We start from the raw sequence: 27,260 nt of genomic DNA, 5'->3' as shown, positions 1-27,260 counted from the left end.
GGAATTACATACACAAAAGCTTTTGTCATCCTACCAGGTCCCCATTTCTGTCCCGGGTATGGAGTGGCAAAAGTAGATTAATGCCTTAATTGCCAAAGGATATTATTGCCATGTCTGCATGGGATCTAACCCACGACGTTTGCATTTCAAAAGGAGTGCTCAAACTATGACACTTCTACATATTATAGAGAAGGAGAGGGGAGGAAAGGGGGTAGGGGTGGGAGGGGGAAGGGGTCGGAATATACAGCGTCTTAACATTTCAGCATTAAATCAAAACAATTGAATATTGCGATATAGCAACAAAAGATGTGCCTATATAACATTTTATCATCTGTACAATCATGCATCAGTTACACAAAAATAACACATTATAGACATCTGTCTTAACTACATAAGAAATATATATATACACATGTATCTGAACAAAAATTGATAACATACAAATTGATTCTCTTTGTAGTCTGGAGGTGAACTCAAGTTCTTGCAATGACTAAGACGGCTTACAAAGAATCCAACCTAATTTCCATGCAATGAAATTTAGACCTTTTATACAGATTCATGGGCCAACATCTGTATCAGTTGCTCTTTCAGGAGCGCAGTCGTTAGGCCAGGAACCTGCATGGATTGTCTTGGTGAGTCCCTCTGTAATCCCAGTTGGTTCTTGACGCTGTCTTGGTTGATCTGTAGAGTTTGCAGGATATTCAGTGCTCTGGGGAGGGGGAGGGGGGAGGGGAAGAACATACATGACATATGTGTGTAATGTATAAACAGTGAATCTGAATATGACAAAGTGTCAAAATATTCACTCATGCAAGAGAATTTACAGATTAGAAGAAATCAATAGTCAGGTTAGTAATAGGGGAGGGGGGGGGGGGGGGCAGCCTCGTCACATCAAAGGGGCATAGTACTATGACAAGGGTAATCACGGTGGTGAATGTTCGTCGAAAAATTCCATGATGCCTAGGCTTCCACAGGGGTGATAGTGAGCATTAAAAAAAAATGGCATCTAAATTCTTCAGAATGAGAAAATCAGGGGAAAAAAAAATTAGGAAGAAAAAATTAAAATCGGAAACCAATTTAAATCAGGTAATTATCAGGCCTGCTTCCATTACATTGCCAACACAAAAGCTAAGAGGCACCCTATGTGACTGAAAGGCTGATACAAATTTTAAAAAGACGACCCCAAAGCTTACGAGATTGAAGGTGGGAGACACTCCCACAGTCTCCGGCTGTGTTCTTGAAGGGCGGAAGAGTCCTGTGAAGAAAAAAAATATGTATATTCAAGAAAAATAAACTGGTGCAACAAACAGAGATGCCAGGGTTAGAATTGATCAGAGGGCCTGAAAATCACCTTTTTTGTACAAAAAAAAAGCCTAAACTATGGTCTGAATATAACTTGCCAGGGCCTGAAATCAGGCTATTGCCTGAAAACTGGCATTCCTGAATATTGTCTCAAAATCTGCTTGAATTGTTAACATGGTATATATATTTTGTATTTTGAAGTAGTATTTATGATAGATACTCTTCAACCATCTTCCACCTGTGTGTTTGTAATGAAGAGCATTTCGAGGGGGTCAGTGAAACAAAGACGTAACTCCATTTGGGCCATTTTGAGAAAAGGTGGTTTATATGTCACTGAGCACTTGGGCTTTAAGGAGTTAAGTCTATGTTTCACTAGCCATTGACTTCAATGGGGTGTTGGGTGGAGTTAAGTCTTTGTGTTTCCTGGAAAGCCCACATTTTTCTGAACATTTTGATATCAAATACTCATTTTGGCAAAATACGGAGTTACCGGTACATCTTTGTGTCACTGAACCATTGTTTTCTTCTTAGTTTACACAGAGCTTTTTGCTTTTTTGCCCTTGTGACCCCGACATTTTAAACATGTCTATTATAATCTTTTTACACAATGTATCATGCATTTCATTGTGAATAATACAAAGTATTAGCCCTGCATTGTGAAAAATAAAACATGAACTGGGCTTTTTCTCTTTTCTACTTTTATATACTTTTTTTTTGTATCTATACAATTGTATATACTATAACTTCCTTTTTGTGTAGTTTCTATACAATTATATATAGGATTGTATATACATTGGAATTAAATGTATATACAATCCTATATATAATTGTATAGAAACTACACAAAAAGGAACTTATAGTATATACAATTGTACATATTTGTTATACTATTACTTCCTTTATTAATAATCATGATAATAAAGTGGGATTGAAATAAATATTTACAATCAATTTGTAGGCCAATATTTCTGCCATATCCCAAACCTTATCCCAGCTACACAAATCTGCATATAAAGGTTAGCAATTTATCTTCTAGTATTTGTAGTATCTATAGGCCTGTCCTCATCAGCTCAAGATTGCCAAATAGCCTGCTATTTCTGATTTGGGAAATAATTGTGAAGTTACAAATCGCGTCTTCATCAGCTCGAGACTTGACCTCGAAACTTGAAACTCGAGCTCGAGAAATTCGCTCAAGATATTTTGCTCAGTGTTTGCGCATAGTGCAAGTCTTCCGGTTGGTGAAGACGCACCAGACAAATAGGGGGATATTTTGCAAACTAGTCCAAGATATCTTGAGATGTCATGATTATCTCAACCAAATATCCCGCTAATTGCAACTTTGGGCTGATGGAGACGCAAATTAACTGGATAATTTGCGATTGGGATAGTTCAAATAGCGGGATAGTTCAAATAGCGGGATATTTCATTTGGCAATCTCGAGCTGATGGAAAAAGACCTTCTGTCTAAAAAACTCACCAGCAGCATTGCACAGAGTAAGACATAGAAGAGCTCGCGATGTGATTGGCTGTCCTGAAGGTCGTGACCTTCCACAACACGCATTGCATCTTGCCAGAGAGAATGACTGAGAAGCAGCTGAAGGGCTCTCATTGCTCCATGGCTCTCGTCACTAACATATAGAGAGAAACAGAGAGAGAGAGAGGGAGAGAGATGGGGAGAGAGACAGAGAGAGAGAGAGAGAGAGATGGGGAGAGAGAAAGAGAGAAAGAGAGAGGGAGAAACAGAGAGAGAGAGAGAGGGGGGGAGAGAGAGAGAGAGAGGGAGAGAAAGAGAGAGTGGGACAGAGAGAGAAAGAGAGAGAGGGAGAGAGATGGGGATCGAGAGAGATAAAGAGAGACAAAGAAATCAAGAGAGACAGAGAGACAGAAAAAAGAGAGGTAAAGGGAGATAAGTTAACTCTTCATGCCCTATGGATCAAAACCCTTGGCCTGTATTCAATGATTCAATAATTACGTCTTAAATAGGAGTTCTTTATTCAGTTTTTGGCCAAGATGAAAATACTTGCCAGCTTTAGTATTAAAGCCCCTGTAAAGTGTTGGGAGTCTCAAATATTGTATGGCAAAATTTCAATTAAATTGTAAAAAGATGTGAAAGTGGATGTCTTAGCTAACACTTCTGCAAGGATTTTCCAAATATATACATTTTAAGGACAATATTTGATGAAAACAATTTTGGTTATCTCTTGTACGCAGAAAACCCAGATACTTGTATTCTTTCATCAGTACTCGTCTTCAAACACATTTATTTTAAAAAATCCTTGCAGATGTGGGTGTTAATTGACATCCTCTTACGCATCATTATATAATTTAAGTGAAAGTTTGCCATCAAATTGGTGAGGCTCTGAACACTTTAGAGGGGCTTTAAGTTGAAACTTTTAGCTGAGTTTTTTGCCAGAAGTTTAAATTATATTGGAGGCCTTGATTGGCAGGCATGTGGTTTACTTATGAATGTGATTGTTGCTTTTAAATGAACAATACTGTCAGCAAGTTTTCCTAAGCTTGTTATAGTTAACATGTAGCTTAGAGAAATACAGTGCTGAGTTGAGACTTTTCTGTAATGCCAATTGCATAATAATAGGAAATCATATATATATTGCGTAGGGAAAGAATCCTATTATTCGGAAATGGATTGAATATATACCACTTCTTCCTTAAAGGGATTGGGTAACTTTGTTTCAGTTAATGAAAAAAAATCCTGGACTTAGCTCATGCTGCAATCATAATTATAAAACCTTTAGGTCAGTCAGGAATCCCATGACTTTTACAAGCCGATCGCCTGTCTGACTATCACAATATTTATGATTGGAAATTGAAATATTTGTTTTCCCGGCTAACGGTTTTTATAACACTACACTATTGGGGAAAATACGTATTGTAAAACCGGTCACTCAAAGATTTTTACCAGTAGACGGTAGTGCAATAAAAACCTTTATAGGTAAACGAAAAAATGAAATTTTGATTTCCAATCTTAAATATCTTGATAATCAGAGAGCGATCGGCTTGTAAAAGTCATGGGATTCCTGACTGACCTAAGGTTTATAATTAGAATTGCAGCATGAGAAATAAAATACAGGATTTTGTTTCAGAATCTGAGGCAATTTTATAAAGTCATTTTAAAGTAACTAAAACATTTCTGAGATATAGGCAAACCTGTCTTGAATGAGATGAGCTTGGGCTGTGACTGCCTCCGTGATGTCGGTGGATTGGGTCGGGTTCGGTAGAACTTCTAGGATCATCCCACTCACGGATAACTAAAAAGATGATCACATTGAAAACAAACTATTATGTAACTACAGAAAATGCATGATACACCAAAAAAGACAGGATTATGGTAACGCATGAAGCATACTTTAAAGTGACTCAGTAAAATTGTTGAAGGTTGATGAAAAAAATGCGTAATTTTTGTATGAAATGTAACTTATTATATTCCTTCTACCAAACTAACCCTGTAACATGTGAAAAATCCTGGAAAAATTCTCAAACCACGAAAATATTTATGGTTTTCTTTGAAGGCGTCATTATGCGAATTCTCCCAACCAATTTGTTAATTTTCCCAATCGATTTTTCCATGAAAATAAGACATAAAACAGGCTTTTACAAATCTTTCACCACTTAAATGTCCGGAATGGTATATAGGGCATATTCATTGCCATGACGATTTACAGTCACCTTAAATTTAATTAAATTATCATAATATAGTTACGAGAATTCAGGAATCGATCAGATCAGTTTTTTCCAAATTTGTATTATTAATAATGGTCTGTTTTCACTCAAACTTTTAGATTATCTTTAATCGTACATCTGCATTGAAGTCACTCCCTTAACACCTTTTACTCTCATCTGAACAATGTTTCCAAGTCCCTTTAAGGTATCAAGGATGAAACTTCTTCCAATCTAAGTGCTTGCTTCATTGTTCAATCTATCAAACACATTTTTCCTTGACATAAATAAGTTGGAATTCATAAACCCACTTGGAATGATAAAATGAATTTCAAACCTCTCTACATCACGACACAGGTCACGATTCCTAAATTCATGCAGCTTTTCGTCCAGATTTGAATGTAAACTTGGCATTGATGAGTTATTGCCTTACCAAAGGGCACTAGTGCATGGGCTTGATTTTGAAGTTTGAACCTGGGATCTACGTGTTACGAGACGATTGCTCTACCACTGAGCTATCGCGCCTCCTGCGATAACTAAAAGGCATCGTTTAACAATGTTAAATTTGAGATTGCACTTCAAAATGATCATGAAGTGCTTCCAAATAGTAAAAATCTTTGAGTGACCAGTTTTACCATACTCATTTTCCCCAATAGACTGTAGTGTTATAAAAAACCATTAGGAAAACAAAAAATGTAATATGGATTTCCGTTCATAAATATCTTGATAATCAGACAGGCGATCGGCTTGTAAAAGTCATGGGATTCCTGACTGCCCTAAAGGTTTATAATTATGATTGCAGCATGAGCTAAGTCCAGGATTTTGTTTCAGAATCTGAGGCAATGGTACTGAGTCACTTTAAAGGGTTAAAAGAAAAAGGAGACGCGTATGACTTACCGTGCTATCAGTGTCTCTGATATGGTGTTATTGAAGCCCTAAAAAATTACGCTTCAAAATGATCAAAAAAGTAAACATCTTTGAGTGACCATTTTTACCTAACACATTTTCCCCAATAGACTGTAGTGTTATAAAAAGTGTAAAAAAAAAAAAATACAATTTAGATTTCCGATCATAAATATCTTGATAATCAGACAGGCGATGGGCTTGTAAAAGTCATGGGGTTCCTGACAGACCTAAAGGTTTATAATTATGATCGCAGCATGAGCTAAATACAGGATTTTTATTTCAGAATCTGAGGCAATGTTACCGAGTCACTTTAAAGGTACTATGTCCCATTTGAAGGCCCAAAAAATAAAAAAGGTTAAATTCCAATGGCATTTGGAAGACAATACTAATTGAGAAATTCCCTAAAAAAAGGAGGCTTGAAAATGTCTGTAAGTAGGAAAATAGCGACTATTAGTTGTCGAATTGACTTAGGAGCTATAGAGCCAGTCAGTACCGGTAATAGTCTGATTTTTCAGACCATTGTACTGAATGGTCATACGTTTTATGCTGCGCAAAGATTCAATCAGTTTAATTTTAGCCATTACAAGACGTGAGTTATTGATGTAGACAAATGCTCATGTACTCTTTACAGCTCATTTTATGTATGTTATTACCAAAGATGAAAAAAAGCCAGTCAGTCACTCAATAGTGTCTGACAGTGAAGTCTATCAAGTAAACAGGTTTCCTTGCATAATTTAAATATAAGGACACTGCTAAGGCCTAAAATAAAAACTTGTTGCATTGCCCTTTGCGACTGACCCAAAAATCTGAAAATCTACGGTCGGCACTTTAAAAAAAAGAAATTTTTTTAAACCCTTTTTTAGATTTTTTGATATTAATGAATAAAAAAATATGTATTTTGTTTGTTTAAATGCGTATAAATGCATAAAATCAAATTATTCCAAAATTCTCACTCGTGCAAGCCATGGATAATTATAAGGTGAAAAAGATATCAATGGAATAATGTGAAACACATGTATTAAAGCATTAAAAACTTAGAAATATCAGCCAAAAGAGGGCGGGAAAAAAACAGAAAAAAAACACAAAAACATTCAAATCTGAAAAAAAATATCGGCCCAGAATGGGCGACCAAAAAAAAGTTTTAAAAAATAAATAACTTTTCTGACCGACCGACCCATGTTTTGGCACCCAAAGGGCAATGCAACAAGTTTTTATTTTAGGCCTAATATTTAAATTTCACAGATAGGACATACATGACATATTCGTAATTCCTGCAAAGTTCTACAGAATTTGATGTTGGCTGCAAAAGGGACATAATATCTTTAAAGGGTTAAAAGAAAAAGGAGACGCGTTCCACTCACCCCGTGCCTCTTCCTGGTGAAAGCTGACATGTCAGAAGCTGTGTGGTGTAACTGTTGAAAGAACTTGACAACATCCACCTGCATACACGTCCAGCAGAAGCAACAAAAGACAAGAGAAGGCAAAGATTTTGGAGAATATAATGCTACGGTCACAAAGGTTTTGTACGAACGATAATTTTGTACGAATCTCCGTTTTTCCATTGTCTTCCCGAATTTCCATTGTCTGAAAATCGTTCGTACGGCGTTCGTAGCAGTTCGTAATGGTATCTGTGACCAAGGCATAAGCATTAATACAAAGGGAGGCAAATTAAAATAAGAGGCAAAGAGAGTGATGCAATCTCAAGCCTTTAATACCATGATAAAAAGTTACAAAGTATTAAAGCCCCACTGCACTACTTATAATTACTTGCGCCCTCTATACAGCCAACAGTGCCTAAGCGATACCTATTGATCCCCCATGATGCCCTTTTTCCTATATTTATTGAGAGCTGATTTGATGAGATAACCACCTGCCAGTGACCTTCCAGGGAGGTCTAATTCCTCCAGGCCAAACTAGTGCAGAGGGGCTTAAAACTCAAATAAAAAATGACGGAGAGATAAAAAGGAACACAACTTTGAAAAATCTATAAATTGGCAACACATGGAAAGGTTCAATATCATTGTTTTTCAATCAATTTTTAATTTTTTTTAACTGCTTTGACAAAGCTTCTTCTTTTCATGTATATTTTTATCAGAGAAATCACATTTAATCAGAATAATGTGGCATTAAAAGAAAATTCTATCATTGCCAATTTGAAGAACAAGATGTGATCAATACAGCCGTTAAAAGTTCCTGTCCCGAAAGGATTAGCACCTTTAAGACTCTGCAGAAGGCCATAATTCGCTGACACCAGACTTGGTGGAAATACAATTAATGTGTTTACAAGTCTGCGCACAGCGAACCCGTAGGTCCATCAAGAAATACCCTTTCGTCTCTCGGAGAGTCTTCGGGTGAGGGAAAAGTGAGATAATGATTTTACCTTATGGAGGAATGGATGAGGAAATTATTCATACAAAGCATTACATAAGGCATTTTGGTCATAAAACTGAAGGCTAATCCTGGTGATTGACAACGCCTGTTATAGGGTAAACACCTGAACGGTGTCGAATTCCCCAAGAGAGCCGACTACTATGCGCCTGTAACATCTTTCAGACTCTCAGCAAGCAAATTCCTTCACGATTAACCTACCACTTTTGATGGCTGGTGGATGAACAGAAGACGACAAAACATCTTCAGAAATCTAGCACCCTCTTCTGTCTCGGGACTGCACAGTGACCAGTGTTTGAGGATTTCTGTTGGTTTCCCATCTTCCCCATTTAGACCTTCAAAGAAAAGAATTTGTGTTCAGTTGACGAGGCTACATTCACAGATGTCACGTTCTGTATAAAACCAGACATTTTGAAATGCTACAAAATAGATAAATAACAGTGACAAAAAACATTTAGTCCTTTGATGCGTAACGAAAGGTTAAATAGTTAGAAATGGTTAAAAACTGCTTTTAAAGGTAAAGATCAGTTCAGGTCATGCGATTGCATTGTAAAAGAAACGTTGTGGAATCGATCAGAAAAGATCATCTAGCATATAAGTATTGGTGTGTACTGCAAGGTTCTGGAATCATCAAAATTATAAGAAATTTGGCCCAGTCTTGGTAAAGTTACAAGCACTGTACACAGAAAGATGTATATGGGGCTACACGACACGTGCGCGATATCTATCAGGTCCAAATAGATATGATAATTTACCAAATATATAAATTAGTAGGCGGTTTCCCGCAAAATTTGTATCATCACGTATTAGTCAAAACATATTCTTTCACATGATTGGTAATAAGAGCTTCCATTTCATTTTTTGAGAGGGGGGCGTTTCCAAAACTGGTCTTTAACTTTAACCACATAATAAAGGCCCACACTTTGCTTTCAAGGCAGGTTGGTTTAAGATTTTTTTTTAGTCCTTGCTCCCAAATGGTTTTTACTGACCATGGCACTATAATACAAAGATTTGCAATTGGTAGCTGCCGGTAAGTCCGGGCACATCATCATTTCACTATTTGATGTGGATTAGATCTACTTGACATTGTCATTATGGTCTTCTATTGTGAAGCTGCAGAATGGTATTCTCATACATCTTGGAAATTTCTGTCGTACCGTGGGTGCCTAGGAACGAACGTTGATGGCGCATGTATCGTGTAACGCGAAAACTGGCAGGGGAGATTATTTGTGTGGCATATGAGTAAAGAGTTAAAGCCCCACTTCACTTCTTATATGTGCCCTCTATATATAGCAAACAATGCCTAATTATGGTCCCCATAATCCCCTTTTTCTTTTGTTAATTGAGAGCTGATTTGATGAGATAACCACCTGTTAGTGACCTTGCAGGGAGGTCTAATAGCTATTTGTGCCCTCTATATAGCAAATAATGCCTAATCGGTGCCTGTTAGTCCCCCATGATCAACTTTTTCTTAAGTTAGTTGAGAGCTGATTTGATGAGATAACCACCTGTCCGTGACTTTGCAGGGAGGTCTAATCCCCCTGGCCAAACTAGTACAGACAGGCTTTAAAACTCACCACTTTCCATTGCTGTCTCTAGGTCCAGTTCTTTAAGGACACATTGGAGGAGCTTCTCGGGGTACAGCTGAGAGAGGAGCTCTAGTTTACCGAGCCGTAATGCTGTACCAATTAATACACAAGAAAACATCAAAGAATGTACAAGAAAAGAAAATAATATAATAATAATTTATATAGCGCTTCAGACATCTACGATGTCTCCATTCAAGTTAACTAGAAGTTTATTAGTATTTATTATCATCAAATTATCATTGTGTGCACCTATACACCCAACAAGCATTGCTTCCAAGTACGTTCATATTTCATTTCCTGTACCTAAATAATTTAGCATTACAAGACTAAAAAAAAAACAATATCAAAGATGTTTCAATGCTAATTTTTGGTTAAATCATTTTGTTTGTAATTGTGATAATCTTATCATTGTTATATTATGTGGAAAATGAAATGAATTTGCTCTGCATAGAGCAACTACTACTAAGCACATAACAGAAAGATAATTACCCCAGTCTTCCAGTCGTCGATTATTGCGTCAGAAATTGAAATGTGTTCTATAGACTGTTCTCTGTTGTGAACAGGTAAAAAAAAATAAGGCCATGCCTATCCAGAAGACAACTCCTACTTTTAGATTACTGTTGCTGTTTTTGGTTTGTGTTTATGTTTGTTTGTTTGTTTGTTTTGTTTGTTTGTTTATGTGGTTGTTTATTTTTTTTATTTTGTGTGTGTGTGTTTGTTTGATTGTTTGTTTGTTTGTTCATGCCTACCAAGAAGACAACTCCTACTTTTAGATTACTGTTTTTGGGTTGTGTCTTGTTTTAGTTTGTTTGTTTTTGTTTGTTTGTTTGTTTGTTTTCATTTGTTTTTATTTGTTTGTTGGTTTGTGTTTGTTTTGGTTTGTGTGTTGGTTTGAGTTTTTATTTGCTTGTATGTTTGTTTGTTTTTTCTCACCTAGTGGAATGATTGAGTTCACATCCAGAGCCTCCTTCACCTCAGCTGATAGGGTTGGTCCACCTGTTGCTTTCATCTCTCCCTGTAACAATGTCAGGGGGGTGTTTCACAAAGATCCAAACTTGAACTTATCTCTAAGTTGGACTTAAAAACTATAGAGTGCCATTTGTAGCCTCAAAATAAAATATATTCACAAGCAAATATTTAAGTATTTCAGACTTTTCATAAATTCCACATCAAGAACATGAAATCTCCCATGATAGTTGAAAATATGAATGATTTGAATCAATATTTTTTGCCTTTTAAAATATTTTCAAAGGTGCTAACGGCTCTCCGTAATTGTTAAGTCCAACTTAGGATCTTTGTGAAACACCCCCTAGATCAGTAACAAGCAAAATGAAATAGCTCTAATACATTCAAATTGGATGAGCTTGAAAGGAATGATGCAAGTAAATGAACAAAGATGTATATTCAAAATGGGGGGGGGGGGGGGCGGTATTCAAAACAACAATTGTAATACTTTAAAGATTTTTTCGGACATAGAATGATTTAATAGGACTTGTTGGGATTTTCTGATTAACCTTAATGCACAGGCCATTAAATGGTGTTTGGGCATTATCTGTATACTGAACTCACCTTCGCCACCTTATCTCTTTGCTCCTGCGTTTGATAGAAGTCTTTCAGGAGCAGAAGCATCGACTTGTTAAGAGTGGTGTCAGGAGTGGGATCGAGATCCATTCATATTTCAATGGACCTTACCATGGATCCTGAGAACTTTTGTCACCTTGGGTGCAAGAGGTCTTTTAGGACTGTAAGACTTGCCTAATTGATAGTCACATCCAGAGTAGGAACATCCCTTGAAGAAACTAATGCCGGGAATTTTTAGAGGAACTAGTGGCATGAAAGGCCTGCCATAGTTAGGTCTAACTTCGAGTCGATCTTAGTCTTTGTGAAACACTCCCCAGGAGCCTTCAACATGGATTTTGACAACTGAAAGAACTCACCTTCGCCACGTTATCTCTCTGCTCCTGCGTTTGATAGAAGTCTTTCAAGAGCGGAAGCATCGACTCGTTAAGATTGGTGTCAGCGGTGGGATCGGGTCTTTCTTTGAACCTCTTCTGCAAGTTGGCAACCTTTTCCATTAGTTGTGGATGTTTGCAACTATCCACACCCTGATTATTTCAAATAACAAATTTTAAAAAATTTGAAATTGGGGAATCTCCCAACAATTAATCGCAAAACTACCTCAATGGTTTTTCTGATAAGGATAACTCTACTACTACTACTACTATTTCTACTAAAATAATAACAATGATAAGAAGAACAAGAATGAGAACAAGAACAAGAAGAACAAGAAGAAGAACAAGAACAAGAAGAACAAGAACAAGAACAAGAACAAGAACAAGAACAAGAACAAGAACAAGAAAAAGAAGAAGAATAAGAAGGGAAAAGAATATCATCAATAAACGGCACAAGTACTGTGCCATCAATCTGAAACCTCTATTCTTAAAATAGATCTAATAAACAAAGTCCCAAAGAGGCCCATATACTTGTGTCAAGGGTGTATGTATCATCCTACATTACTGAATTTTACTACCTTCATGAACTAGGATGCAGTATTCAATTCCCCCAAAAGACTTTTTGTTTATATTTGTGTTACAATCAACATACCTGAGACAAAGATACTAAAAGGGCTTCATTCTGGAAGATTTTGGGATCTTGAAGAAGGTCAAGATCAGGGTCGGACACAACAGCGCCCTCTCCAGTCGATTCTGAGTACACCTTCTGCAGCTCTACTGAGGCGGCCATCTTGTTAAGTTCCAAGTCCTGGAGATGTTGAGTTGTGTTTGGCTCAGCTGCTTTGGCAGCCATTGAAGCATCTTGCATCTTGGTGAAATAATAATATTATAAAGCAAGGGATATTAACGACACTCACACATCACCATGGGTTTTCATGGGTAGTTTGACACCATTGGCCTGGGTGTTTACTCAATAAAAGGTTTGACTCCATTATGAGTCAATAGGCGCGTCTTCATCATCTCGAGATTGCCAAATAGCCTGCTATTTCTGATTTGGGAAATAATCCCGAAGTTACAAATCGCGTCTTCATCAGCTCGAGATTCGACCTCGAAACTTGAAACTCGACCTTGAGAAATTAGCTTGAGATATTTGCTCAGCGTTCGCACGTAGTGCGAGTCTTGGGTCTGGTGAAGACGCACCTGACAAATAGCTGGATATTTTGCCAAATAGTGGGATATTTTGCCAAATAGTGGGATATTTTGTAAACTATCCCAATAAATATCCTGCTATTTGCAACTTCGGGCTGATGAAGATGCAAATTAGCTGGATAGTTTGCAGATCTGGATAGTTCAAATAGCGGGATATTTGGCAATCTTCGAGCTAGTGAAGACTGGCCTAAAGTCCTTTTGGCTCAAAACAGATGAGGTGTCTTCTTCTTCTTTCTTCTTGTCCTGAGACGTTGGCGACCATGGAATGCCACAACTCCCTGTCCCATATTCTATGAAGTATTAAATTTGATCCACCCAAGATCAATTCCACTTTCAGAAATCCCACTCCCTAAGCTACTCATCCACAGAATCCTCCTTCTACCCCTAGTCCTCCTCTATTCTTCCAGTCAGTGCAAGGTTTTCCAAACCGTTCTTTCAAATAACATGATCCAACACTATGAACATGACGGACAAAGAAAGAGGACAAATATACAGTTCCTCATTCTACCCTCAACAATTGATGTGGTAGACAAAGGAACATCCCTTCACTGCTATTATGTAAAAATGTGTAGAACAGGTGTCACATGCATATTCACCTGTTCTACACATTTTTACATAATCGCAGCGAAGGGATGTTCCTTTGCCTACCACAGCAATTGTTGAGGGTAGAATGAGGAACTGTTTATTTTGTCCTCTTTCTTTGTCCGTCATGTTCATAGTGCAAGAAGCTCAGCTGTCGACCTCTGATATTATTCAGAAGCTTTCAATGAAGATGAAGTGTATCTTACCTGTAATAACCAGATGCCATCCGTAGACCAGATCCCGACCTGGGGTACACTTCCAAGTATGGACCATAGGTTGATTGTATCGGCTGAGGTGATGGAAGATAGGTTGATCTCTTGCAGGAGAGTGCCTGACTCTGAGCTGTAGACTCTGCATTTAAACAACAGAGTAGAATATTTATATTATATTGACTGGGTTTGAGGGGTACATCTGCATCTACACGGTCAATATTTCTGATGTACCCCAAAAGAAGCCTTGTCAATGTAATTATTGTTACCTATAAAAGGCATTTAAAAAAAAATTAAATACAACTTTGGTATCATGCATTTATTTTTAGTATTTCCCTTACTCTTGTTCAGAGATGAAAATGTATGAAAAGGTCATTGTGACGTAAATTGATACCACGCGTACACTTTAACGCATACCCAATATTGCGCGTATAAGCACTTTGATAAATGCGCACTGACAAGAAAGAGTCGAATATGGCAGAATGTTGCCCTCTGATTTTGTACAGTGGTCGACATGGAAAACCAGGAAGAGGGCAATATGGCAAATGTTGGCCGCTCCGGTTTCGTATTCAGGGTAGCGAGCAAAATACTTTTTATTTTACAGCTAAATTGCCTTATATGTGTAACAATGTAAAATAAGGTTTTCCTGAGAGTACTCCATGGTTCAGTCGCTGCTTCGAAAGCATGGAACAATATCCCACTTTCCATCAGAGAATTAACCTATCTTGCCTCGTTCAAAATATATCCCTTAAAGCCCGTCTGCACTAGTTTTGCCAGGGGGGATTAGACCTCCCTGCAAGGTCACCGACAGGTGGTTAACTCATCAAATCAGCGCTCAATTAACATAAGAAAAAGAAGATCATGGGGGACCAACAGGCACAGATTAGGCATTATTTGCTATAGAGAGGGCGCAAGTAGCTATAAGTAGTGCAGTGGGGCTTTAAAACATACTTCTTCTGCGGTCCGCGGTTCGAGTCCCGCCGCGGCACTAATGTCCTTTGGCAAGATATTGATCTACATTTGCCACACTCAACCCAGGTGATGTAATTGGGTACCTGGTAGGAATTAATTCCTTGAAATGCTGGAGCGCCGCAATGGCAGCACAGCTAAAGCCGGGGTAATAATCTTCAAGTTTGGAAGCGCTTAGTGATTCTAAAGAGCGCTATATAAAAACTGAGTATTATTATTATTATTATTATTATTATTATTCCCTCACTAACGTAATGTGATTTACCTATTTCATGTTTCTCTTCACATTCTGAAATTTATAAGTGCTATGGTACTTTTTGTTTCTAGCGCATCTCAATACCGGTACTCAGTAATATTATGATTATTATCACTGTCTGTAAAATGGTCATGTGACACTCAATACTTTGCTATATATTCATGAGCATGGAATATAAACTTTATGCGAGGTTTATCTCACGTGAGAGGTATCATTCTGTGAATCAGCGCTTCCCTGCACTACCTACTGTTTGCATGTCTAATTAGCTTTGTAGAGGTGTTGTGGTCGAGTGGAAACATCACCGGACTGTCGATCACAAGGTCCTCGGTTCGAGTCCCGCCGCAGCACTAATGTCCTTTGGCAAGACATTGATCTACATTTGCCACACTCAACCCAGGTGAGGTAAATGGGTACCTGGTAGGATTATTCCTTGAAATGCACCGTGCGCTGATAAGGCTGCTGGAGCTAAAGCTAGGGTTATAAAGTCCAAAGCTCTTTGGAAGCGCATAGAGATGTTATTTCATAACGCATTATGCGCTATACAAGAACTGAACTATTATTATATACAACATGTATTATTATTATTTAACAAAGGATGACACAGGAAGAAGTAAGGATGAGATTGCAAATTTCATACCTTTAATTTTCTATAACAAATGTTCTATACCAAACTTAGTAGTTTCATCCTCGCTTAGTAAAGATCCTAAGTTGAACTTATGTCTAAGTTGGACTTGAATAACATTGATGAAAAGCCGTTGGCATCTACATGTACAGTATGAAAATATTTTGTAAAATTTATTTTAAAAGGCATAACATGTTGATTCAAATCATTCATCTTTTCTATTTAATATCAAGGAGATTTCATGTTCATGAATTTATAAAAGTCAACAAAATTTGAATTTTCTCTTTTGAATATTTATTTTAAGGCTACAACTGGCTCTCCATGATGTTTAAGTCTAACTTAGAGTTAAGTTTGACTTGGGATCTTTGTGAAACACCCCACTGGTTACCTAATCATTCCTTCTTTAGGGAAGACTGCACCTATCATGAACCTCACAGCAAACCAGGCTGAGATGGATGAGACATCGACATCGGAGAGATGAAATGCTCCTACTTTCTCTTCTGTTGAACCAAGGAATAAAAAGAGTCAGCATTTAAAGATGAAGTTGAGTTCTGGTCATGCGATTTCATTGTGAAAGAGACGGTGTGGAATCGACCAGAAAAGGTTGATCATCTAGCATATAAGTATTTATGTGTATTGCAAGGTTCTGGAATCATCAAAATGATAAGAAATTTGGCCAAGTCTTGGTAAAGTTACAAACACTGTACACAGAGAGATTTATATGGGACTACACGAACACGTGGCGTAAAAATCCTACCCCCAAGTTTTACGATGTTACATGACATATTTAGAATATAAAGGCATTTGAAGAGCCATGCTTTTCAGGGAACATGTCTTATCTGATGTTCTTCCACATTTGCATAATAAGAATGATAACGCTCACAAAAGATTTTTTTTTTTTTTTGATGACAGATGATCAATGAGTTCAATATCAGATAGTTTTGAGGAGATATCCCATATGATTAGTTTTTTTGCTGAGAAAAATAAAGTGTTTTAGCTGTCACAATATTATACACTGTATGATCATCTAATTGAAGCCCCTCCATCAAACATACCTTCACTCCTTGAAACTGAATGCACCGACCTATCGTCCGACATCAGAAACACATTGCCAGTTTTTGCTTCCATCGTCATGGCAACTACTCTACCGTGGGAACTTTTTGCCACCTGCAAGTAATAAAAATGAATGACAGGAGGAAGAATCTTTATGAAAATAACACACTGAAGGGACTTAGTAACATTGTTCAGATGAGAGAAAAGGATGCTAAGGTAATGATTTCAATGCAAGATGTACAATTAAAAATAATCTGAAAGTCTGAGTGAAAATGGACCATTTATTAGTTAGTTTTCCAAACTATGTCATTTCAATTTAATTACATTTTAGGTGAATGTAAATTATCACAAAGCTATAAACTGGCTCTATATACCCTTCCAGACATTTAATTGTGGAAAGATTTTTAATAATAGCCTGTTTTATGTCTTAGTTTGAAGGAAAAACGGTTGGGAAAATTCAAAAATGGTTGCGAGAATTAACTGTGAATCACTGTCAGAGGGTGTTGCACAGTGATGCCTTCAAAGAAAACTATAAATATCTTTGTGGTTTAAGAATTTTCTCAGGATTTTTTGCCTGTTAGAGGGTTTAAACAGTAGAAGGAATATAATAAGTGACATTCCATACAAAAATTACACAGTTTTGTCGTCAACATTCAACAATGTTACTGAGTTACTTTAACAAGTTGTGATCTGACACATGCGCTAGAGCTGTTTGCTCTCAGCTGGACTTGCTTTTATCGGTGAAACCTGTATATAAAGACCGCTCAAGGGAAACGTGAAAAGTGATCTCCATAGGCAGATGGTCTTTATGTACAGGTTCCATTAGTTTCTTCTGCACTGAAGGCAAATGACAGGTTAGGCAAATAAGCCATCAGGGGGGCGTTTCACAAAGCCTTTTTTCAACGACAAATGACAAATATCAGTGACAAATCTGCTGATAACCAATCAGAAGCAAGGATTTCAGTAGCTTATAACAAAAACTTTCATTTGTCACTGATGGCAAGTTCAGTGAAACGGGTTCCTGGTCATCGCGTCGGGTCGGCTGCTTGCGTTACCCGACCTTTTGTGAATACATATGCCCCTTTGTCCACAACATGACAGGGGAAATATTAGTGAAACAAACACCTCTATCTACAAAAGGTCGCGTCATCTTCCGCTTTCGTTTTATGATGACCTGATGATTCGAAGTAGCTCCTGTATTAAAGGTATCGTTTAATAATGTTAAACCTGAGATGCATGGCCCTACATGTACATTTTATCAGTGTCTGTGATATGGTGTAAAAAAATTATGCTTCAGAACGATCCTGAAATGTCTCAAAAAAGTAAAAAAAATCTTTAAGTGAGCGGCTTTACCACACTCATTTTCCCCAATAGACTGTAGTGTTATAAAAACCGTTAGGAAAACATAAAATTTGATTTCGATTTCAAAACATAAATATCTTGATAGTCAGACAGGGGTTTGGCTTGTAAAAGTCATAGGATTCCTGACTGGCCTAAAGGTTTATAATTATCATTGCAGCATGAGCTAAATCCAGGATTTGTTTCAGATTCTGAGACAGAGTTACACTGTACCCAATCCCTTTACGGTTCAGTAGGAGCTAGAAGCCTTCTTACCTCACTCCAAATGTGTATCAGGTTGTCTGCTTGGTCCTTGAAATCTACAGGGAAACTAATATCCGTCTTGACACACCCCTCTCCAAGAATGGAAGTGGCCAGCTCTGGTGACTTGTCTGATGGCTTGAAATGAAGTCTGAAGTAGAGTCCAGCTGGACTGGGTTGACTGCAAGTTGAAATAGGGGGGGGGGGGGGGGGGGAGGGATGGGGGTGCAAGTTTTGGAGACAATTAAAGGAAAGAAAAAGTACCAAAGTTCTACACTCATGATTTCATCAGTGATTATGTTTTCAACTTCAATCTATGAAGATAAAAAAGCAAAATATGAACAGGATCCAGAATCATGGTAATTGAAATCGAGTTTATCTTGATAATGACCTGAGGAATACTATTAACAATGAGCTAAAATCAGGTTTCTATTGTTGTAGCAAGTCCCAATTTTTTATTTCTGATTTCTTGCTGTTTTTCTTCCTATAGTCGTGTTCTTTTTTACTATTATGACATTCCATACTTGTCAAGGAAACACATTACAATGGACTTGCCATTTTGTCGCTGAAAGTCCTCTCTTTTACTGCTGTTTCGTAGCCGATAAAAACGGCAAGTTTAGTATATCTGTTGTTTACCGGTATATCACATATAAATGCACAGAAAACGGCAGTAAAATCACAAATTTGGGGTGTTTCGGATTCATTGTGATTGTTTGTATTTATTCTGATGAAGCAAAAACTAAAAAACATATACAGTCAAACCTGCCTTAAAGATGAAGTTGAGTTCTGGTCATGCGATTGCATTGTGCAAAGAAACAGTGTGGAATCGACCAGTAAAGGTTGATCATCTAGCATATAAGAATTTGTGTGTATTGCAAGGTTCTGGAATCATCAAAATGATAAGAAATTTGGCAAAGTCTTGGTAAAGTAACAATCACTTACACAGAAAGATGTATATGGGACAACACACATGGTGTCGGGGCTAGTACTACCCTGATTTCCTTATCTTTCTATGCTCATTACTCAGCTAGTATGCATTTTCTTCCAAAATTGTTTGGCACATGACATTTATTTGTAATCTTGAACATTCAGTGTAAGTTTTGTTAGATTCTGTGAGAATTCATTTTCTTTTTTTACCAGAACTCAAGTTTATCTTTAACAGCAACCTCTCTATAAAGGAAACCTGTCTATAGTGATCACCTATATTGTCTCCCTCTACGAAAAAAATCTGTGATGTACCTGTCTAGAAAGACCACCTGTATACAGTGGCCAGTTTTACTGTCTCCCTTAGGTAAACCTGATGAATTCTGGAAAACATCAACTGCATCATACATCATACATCACTATGAATATGACTGACAAAGAAAGCGGACAAAATATACAGTTCCTCAGGTAGACAAAGGAACATCCCTTCGCTGCTATTATGTAAACATGTGTAGAACAGGTGTCACATGCATATTCACCTTTTTACATAATAGCAGTGAAGGGATGTTCCTTTGTCTACCTGAGGAACTGTATATTTTGTCCGCTTTCTTTGTCTGTCATATTCATAGTGCATGTACCTACACTTGCTACTCTCCACCAAGGTGTTAAATTGGGTACCCGGTAGGATGCGATCGTCTTCGCTAGTCAAATAGTTTCTGAGCGTCAAGTAATGCCTGGCTGTAATGCTCCCCAGGGAGTGGAGATTGTGCACAGATTGTGTCAAGCGGTCAAACGCTGAATCCAATGACCGCAGGTAATAGTATATGTATTAAGCTCTACATAAAAGCTGAATATTATTATTGTTATTATTACCTGGCAGGAATTAATTCTTTGTAATGCTAGAGCGCAACAATGGCAGCACAGTTAAAGCCGGGGTAATAATCTCCAAGTTTGGAAGCGCTTAATGATTCTAATAAGCGCTATATAAAATCTGAGTATTATTATTATTATTATTACCTGGGAAGAACTGTAATGCATTCTCCATTGTAGTTTGCGGCTAGTTGTAGCTCAGTCATGCACCCAGACAGAAGCAACGTGGATGACGTGATGCCCTTGCAATCTGGAAGGAGTATAATTATACTTGAATCAAATTATCTATCATTTAATAATATTGATAAAAATAGTTCATTCTTATATAGCGCTTTTCAGGACAGCAGGCCCTCTCAAGCGCTTTACAGATATATATTATTAATCCGGTCATCGGATTCAGGCTAATACATTAAGCCTATTTACTGTATTTTCAATTGATAAGGAATTAAGATTACCACTACGATGTTGATTATTTTCTTGGAGCCTATCAGGGTTGATTTGATTACATTTTAAGACAAACTACTTAAAAATTCATTCATTTTTGTCAAATTGAGCTGTTGCAACTGGTTTTGAGAAGAGTCACTGCATGATCTATTGTAATTTCCAATCAACATGGCCCCTTTAAAAGTAGGCCATAGTACAGCAAATATCTGTAATTGAGCTGCAGATGAAATGTGCTCTAGCTCCAATTCCTTTGATCATCTATGGTAAGAACTGATAACAGCGGCATCTGAAAAAGGGGTGGCTTTGGTGGAAACAGAAAAGGTAGAGCAGTGGTCTCGTGATCTGGAGACCCGGGTTCTAAACCAAGTCGATGCGCTAGTGCCCTTTGGTAAGGCATTAATCCTCATTACCAGGTCAATCGGCAGTGAAAAAAATACACCGTGGCTCATGCCCAAAAGAGCCCCCCGAAAATCAGAAAAGAGCCCTCATAATTTTGCATAGAGTTCAATGCAAAAAAACAAATTTTAGAGTGCTATTTTCATGCAGGCAAGCTTGAAAAGTAGCCCCCGAAAAATAAATATTAATTTGTTCCCTGTCATCGGCCGTCTGGTTGCTTACTTACAAGCATTTATGCTTTCTTAGCAGTCAGGTAAAATAACACCACCACCACCATAACTGCCACCTTGGATGTCAAATATGCATAGAAGTGGGCTCTCATTGGGAATTTGATACCGTTTGAAAAATACCCAAGAAAAGGAGTTGTCTATCACCCGTATTAGCCTTCATTTTATGACCAGCAGGCCTAATGTAACGCTTCCCTCAACCGAACACTCTCCGAGAGACTAGGGGGGTATTTTTTTTTATAGGACTCCGGGTTTGCTGTGTGCAAGACTTGTACACCAATTAATGGTTTTTCCATCAAGTCTGGTGTCAGCGAATTGTTGCATTCTGCACATGGAAACTGACGACAGACTCCCTTTAAGAGTTGGCTATGGTGAATGGAGAAAAGTTAGTCAGCAATTCCCATCTGGGATGTTAAACGGCACCCTTCAAGATTATCGCTGTTACTTACAGGGTTCCAACTCTGCAGTAAGCAGACACTGCTCTGCACCACTCCCCGAAGCCCCGGCCTCCTTCCGTTCCTCAACCCATACAAGCCTCTTGCCTTGCGTTGAACAGCAGATGGCACTCTTGACGCAAGCGTCGTTGGTGTCCGTACCCAGGGTGAACTGTCCTCTCTTGTGCCACGGGTGGATGTTGCTCTCGGTCGGTTGGATGTGCTCGAAGACCTTCACCAGGCCGTTCTTGTAGAACTGTGGGAAATGCATGAGAATGGAGCGATCAAAGGGCATCAGTACGTACGGAGCAAACAGTGGCATGAATGGCCTGCCGTAGTTAAGTCCAACTTAAAGTTGATCTTAGTCTTTGCGATACACCCCTCTGGTAGGAAAGAAATATTGGTACGCATTAACACGACTTCACTCATTCCTGCCAACTTTTCACTTCGGGGACATCGACAAGTTTGGTCTCTGTTTAATGTATATAGTATAAGCACTGATCACTCTGAGACTTTTCACTTCGGGAACATCGACAAGTTTGGTCTCTGTTTAATGTATAAAGTATAAGCACTAATCACTCTGAGACTTTTCACTTCAGGAAGATTGACAATTTGGTCTCTGTTTAAGTACATGTATTAACATCACTAATCACTCAAAGATATTTTAGACTCCTGATAGGAATGAGCGCAGTTGTGAAAATGTGAGTAAAAATGTTGTCTTCCCGGTGTATGTAGGTGGGGGGGGGTACAGATGGGCCATCCCTGCCCTAATCAATCAAACGACAAAGATAAAGAAAAGAAAAGAAGAGAAAAGGTATAATAATTATTAAAGGATGAGAAAAGATGATTGGACCCCCTCCCTCTTCCCCTATAAAGATGGCCTTATTATCAGTTTGCATTTGACTCAAATACCAGCCCTTCCCCCCCCCCCCCCCCCCCCCAATCCCCCTTTATATGGTGCCCCTCCAATTCAATCCAACTATCAATTCAAATCAAAACATCAAAGGAATGGAGATTTTTGTGCCCTTTCCAATTCTTCCTATTTGTGCTGTAATATAGGAATGTGCCCTACAGAAAAGTGGCCTTGCCCTAAAAATATTGAAATTTAAGGCCTGGGGGATTTTTTTTTTTTACACAGTGAACAAAATACAAATTCTCTGAGTAATTCTGTTATGGGCTAATTACACTCCTTTGATGTTTGAGCCCCCACTATGCAGGAATTACAAAGATAGGAAGATAATTATACTCACGACTAGGATGACGTCATGGGTATCCTGAGTGATACATATCTTGATGACAGGAGAGATCTTGGCCAGGATAGTGAACTGCTTAACACGCCTGGAAGATTTCAACTAGATATATACGAATGAATATAAAAGAAATTGTACTATACACACGTACATTACAATATATAAAATATATAATATCACATCTGCATAAACGTGTACTACAATATACTAAATACCACCACGTAAGAAAAGAATATAAATCACAATATAAACATATATATTACAATGTAAGATTTGTTATTATTTTATTTGAAGGGACACATTGAACACAGAGTATCACAAAAGGATATAATAAAAATAGATGGAAGATGAAACATGGACTATAATGGATTATTACCCGTATCAGACATCTGAGCTGGTCATTTACAAAACCGTATTGCCCTAGTTTTCACTAGCAGTGGGAACGGAGGGGTATATTCTTTGTATTTTCCTTGGTCTCCCTGCTCGTATAGACTTTGCGTGTAGAGACGAGTGAAAATATACCTTTGTATTTTCCACGGTCTCGCATCCGGGCATTTTGGTTTGACCGCGCCGTATTTTGTCATTTTCATTAACATCTATTATGCGTACGAGAACCTGCGCACTTTGCGCGCACTCTATTGTGACGTAATAATCACACCAAATGCACACTGTTTGCAGTGTATCGAAAATTTCGTCAAGCACTGGATGCACAGTGCTGGTTTGACAAAGTTTGTTCAGTTATTTGAGATTGTCATGGTGGATTTCTGTATTTGCTCTAGATGTCTGATTTGGATAACAATAAAAATATCAACTGGCTTTACTTTCGGGGGATATCAGAAATATTGACCGCGCTACATGTAAGACCATATTGCCCTCGTCTTTCGACTCGGGGCAATATGATCTGAGCTTGGTCAATATTTCTGATATACCCCTCAAGGCCAGTCAATATTATATAAAGGTAATTATTTCATTTATGCCAGGAAAAGTGCCCCTCCTTTTAAGGAGAAAAAGAGAAAGCCTGGACCCCGCCCCCCCCCCAACTACGGGGTCGGAGGGACCGCATGCGTGTTCCCAAAATGTCCGGTAAAGGGGTACTTTTCATGCACCAAAGTCTGGCTTGTAGTAAACAAAAATCTGGCCCGTATTGACTATATACACACCGGACTTAGGGGGGTGTTTTCAAAAGGAGGGAACATATACAAGTACCCTAAATAATACTGAGTGGGGGGGCCGGGGCCTGGACACCCCCATACTGAATGGATCTTCTTACCAGCCCATCTTTAGTGACGTAATTATGCTCAAATGAGAGTCCCTCCAACTACATGACCTAAACACCCCCATACTGAATGGAGTTGTCTATATTCAGTATGTGCTATACAATTCTCTGAGTGTCCCTCTCCCTAGACAGTATAACCCCCCCCCCCCCCAAAAAAAAAAAAAAAAAATGACATGGAAGGGACACCCCCACGCTGAATGAAGTGTCTTCTACAGTGCAACTTCTAATCTTTGATGATACAGTATAGTCCCTCCTTTCAATGACCTGGGGAGTGATTCACAAAGACCCTAAGTTGAACTTAGCTCTAATTTGGACTTAACGGTTATGGAAAGCCGTCGGCATCTATGAAAATATTTTGTAAAAGTTATTTTAAAAGGCATAACATGTTGATTCAAATCATTCATATTTTCTATTATCAAGGAGGTTTCATGTTTTTGATGTGGAATTTATACAAAGAACTTGAATTTTTGCTTTTGAAGGTTATAGCTCTTCATAATGTTTAAGTCTAACTTAGAGTTAAGTTTGGCTTAGGATCTTTGCGAAACACCCCCCTGGACACCCCTGATATCTAATGGATCACTTTCTCATGTACAGAATGTTCTACCTGATATGCTCTGACAAGTTCCCCTCCTTCTAAGGAGACAAAGAGATGGCCTGGACACCCCCATACCGAATGGATCCTCTTTCTCAGTACACCTTCTCTTGTAAATATTGCTTGCAAATCCTGCACAAAATTGAAGAAAATCAAAAGAAAGTCAAATTAGGAAAGTGAAAATAATGCTTGCATGCACATTGATATAATTAATTTGAATAAAGGATAAATTAGACGCTTTATAACTATGGAAATAAATATAGCAAACAGAACTGGTCTTAAATTAATTCAATCTGTTACAAATACATTGCAACCTGTTTAAAGGGGGACAAGAAAAGTGGTCTTTATAGGCTGGTGGTCTTTATGTATAGGTTCCTTTAATACATGTGTAAAGGTAAAAATTGCAGTATTTATTTTAATAGACAGGTGGTCTTTCTATACAGGTGGTCACTAGTCGCTGATTGTGTATAGTACAGTGTACTAGCTATGATTCAAATTATGTTAGTTACAATGGTCACTGCGTATACTGTTAGTCATGATGTTGCTCCAAATGGGATAGCATGGGCCACTGGCACCAGGGTGTGGGAGAGGGTGTGGGAGAGGGTGTGGGAGAGGGGGGTGACCTGTCTTATAAAGGGAATAAAATGTGAACTAACACAGCCACCGCTTCAGTGGAGGCTGTGTGAGAGGACCATAAAGTCTTCAATTCAATCCTGTTGCCATCTTTTCCTTTACTTTTCCTCTTTTTTTTTCTTTTTCTTTTTTTTGGCGATTGAGTCCCGGCCCCCACTCCCCTATCTTTTCTTTTCCTTTTTTCCTTTACCACTGTGTGTACATGCATATCTAACATGTCTATCATTGCATCAATCACCAATGGACCATTTGCGTAATGTCATCAAGTTTAATACTTAGTACATGAATCTTTGTTAGGTGCCGTGTTACAAATTATTTCATTCACCCCTTACAAATAATTGTATTTCAAAAGTCAGAATGCAAATTGCATGTTTGTTGTTTATACATGTAGGTACTGTACATGAAGGACAGGCCTAATCATATGGCTCGTCCTACCAGTACATGTACCAAACACGGAATCTGTACAATTCGCATTCTGACTACCAGTATTGAAATACAATTATTTGTAACAAGTGAATGAAATAATTTGTAATGAGGCACTTACATGTACATGTAACAAAGATTTGTGCGTTAAATTTGATTACATTACAAAAATGGCCAATTAATTGGTCTCTTGCTCACTAACATTCATTAATCTCTTGCTCACTCATAATAGACCGGTTTACTAGCGTTTCAAATTGTATGTATACTTTTAAAGGTTGTTATTGACAACCTGAAAACTTGCCTGAGGCTTGCCACACATATCAACAAGTAATATATATATGCAGACTGGATTCCAAGTATTGTATTTCATTCATAAATACCAGATTAATGGAATAACTCGTCGCTAGGTCTCCAGGGACGAAACATCCATAAATTTGAATATATGTTAGTAAACCGGTCTTTCAAATAGACCTGTTTACAAACAAATGTATACATGTTTCTCTCCAATTACTACAATTAACTATGAAATTCCCCCGCTATTCACGATGGCCTCACCATAGATGGAATACACTTTGCAAACATTCCTTGTTGATATGTCTGGCAAGCATATGAGGAGCGTCTTTCAGAAGAATGCATTAAATCAGTAAATGGGTCTAGCAATCATTCTCATGATCACATGTCCTAAAAGATTAGACTAAGCCAAGTAAATAATACAGTGTACATGTATATTAAAGTTGATCATGCGTGGGTATAGAGGGCAGCACACAGACGTACGCATGGGAACGTACATGTAATACGCATTGCCTAAGTGTTATGTAGTGCTCGCCAAGTTGCCTACTTCAAAAACGATTATACACTGTATACCCACGCATGAACATCTTCAAAGGAGAGATATACAGTACCACTGTCACTGGTAGAACACTAGAACACTAATACTCAATTTTCAGTTAACCAAATCAATATTTCATATATTTTGTAAGATATGTTTTATTATCATCACAAGCAGAAAAGTTTTTATTAACATGCCCTGAGAAATCGCCTAATAATTTCCACTTTAACTTGTTGAAAAAAGGAAAAAAAAGCAATGTTTTATTTTCATCTTAAGCAGTAAGGTGTTGATTTTACATCCCTGAATAATTTCCATTTTAACTTGCTGAAATCTTTCAAAAGTGCAATGACCATAAAAAGGGAAAATTTTTATGTTACCGGTACTTTGAAAATAATGTCGGACAATTCTACTTCATGGAATAAGAATCAAGATTTAGCCTGAATCTAAAAAGTATCAGTAAAAAAAGCGACTCCATTTTATAGTGGTTTCTGCCATTACATGTAGTTAGTTGCACACACACACAGCCGTACATTGGTTTTACACCAGAAAAACCATCAATTGGCAATCTTAGCATTCATACATGTATATCCATTGCGTATTAAATCTACATACTGTACTATATATTTATTATGTCATCTATTTTTCACCA

At 37.8% G+C, this 27,260-nt stretch overlaps 1 protein-coding gene across 1 annotated transcript; it reads right to left on the bottom strand.

Annotated features, from left to right (window-relative positions):
- Positions 1-346: 346 nt before the first annotated feature.
- LOC100892303 lies at positions 347-24,136 on the bottom strand. The gene is made up of 18 exons (XM_030978565.1): positions 24,129-24,136; positions 22,859-22,946; positions 21,624-21,864; positions 20,255-20,357; positions 18,329-18,494; positions 16,717-16,828; positions 16,050-16,161; positions 13,812-13,956; positions 12,467-12,682; positions 11,800-11,967; positions 10,796-10,877; positions 9,851-9,952; positions 8,475-8,608; positions 7,247-7,324; positions 4,470-4,570; positions 2,779-2,929; positions 1,194-1,255; positions 347-709 (listed from the first exon to the last, which is right to left on the bottom strand). Exons 1-18 carry the CDS (start codon positions 24,134-24,136, stop codon positions 547-549), a joined length of 2,232 nt encoding a protein of 743 aa, XP_030834425.1. The 3' UTR covers positions 347-546.
- Between the last annotated feature and the right edge of the window lie 3,124 nt (positions 24,137-27,260).

This window comes from Strongylocentrotus purpuratus, unplaced genomic scaffold (genome assembly GCF_000002235.5).
Source record: "Strongylocentrotus purpuratus isolate Spur 01 unplaced genomic scaffold, Spur_5.0 spur5_scaffold_1, whole genome shotgun sequence".
NCBI lineage: Eukaryota > Metazoa > Echinodermata > Echinoidea > Camarodonta > Strongylocentrotidae > Strongylocentrotus > Strongylocentrotus purpuratus.
The sequence above is the reverse complement of the archived record's forward strand: the minus strand, read 5'-3'. Positions and strand labels throughout refer to the sequence as shown.

Bases quoted from the DNA above. Each gene is read 5' to 3' on its own strand.
- LOC100892303 (XM_030978565.1), bottom strand. The intron at 7,325-8,474 runs GTAGGTTAATCG...ACGTGTATGCAG, and splicing joins TCCACCAGCCATCAAAAGTG to GTGGATGTTGTCAAGTTCTT. The intron at 2,930-4,469 runs GTTTGCCTATAT...TCTATATGTTAG, and splicing joins GCTCATCTCATTCAAGACAG to TGACGAGAGCCATGGAGCAA.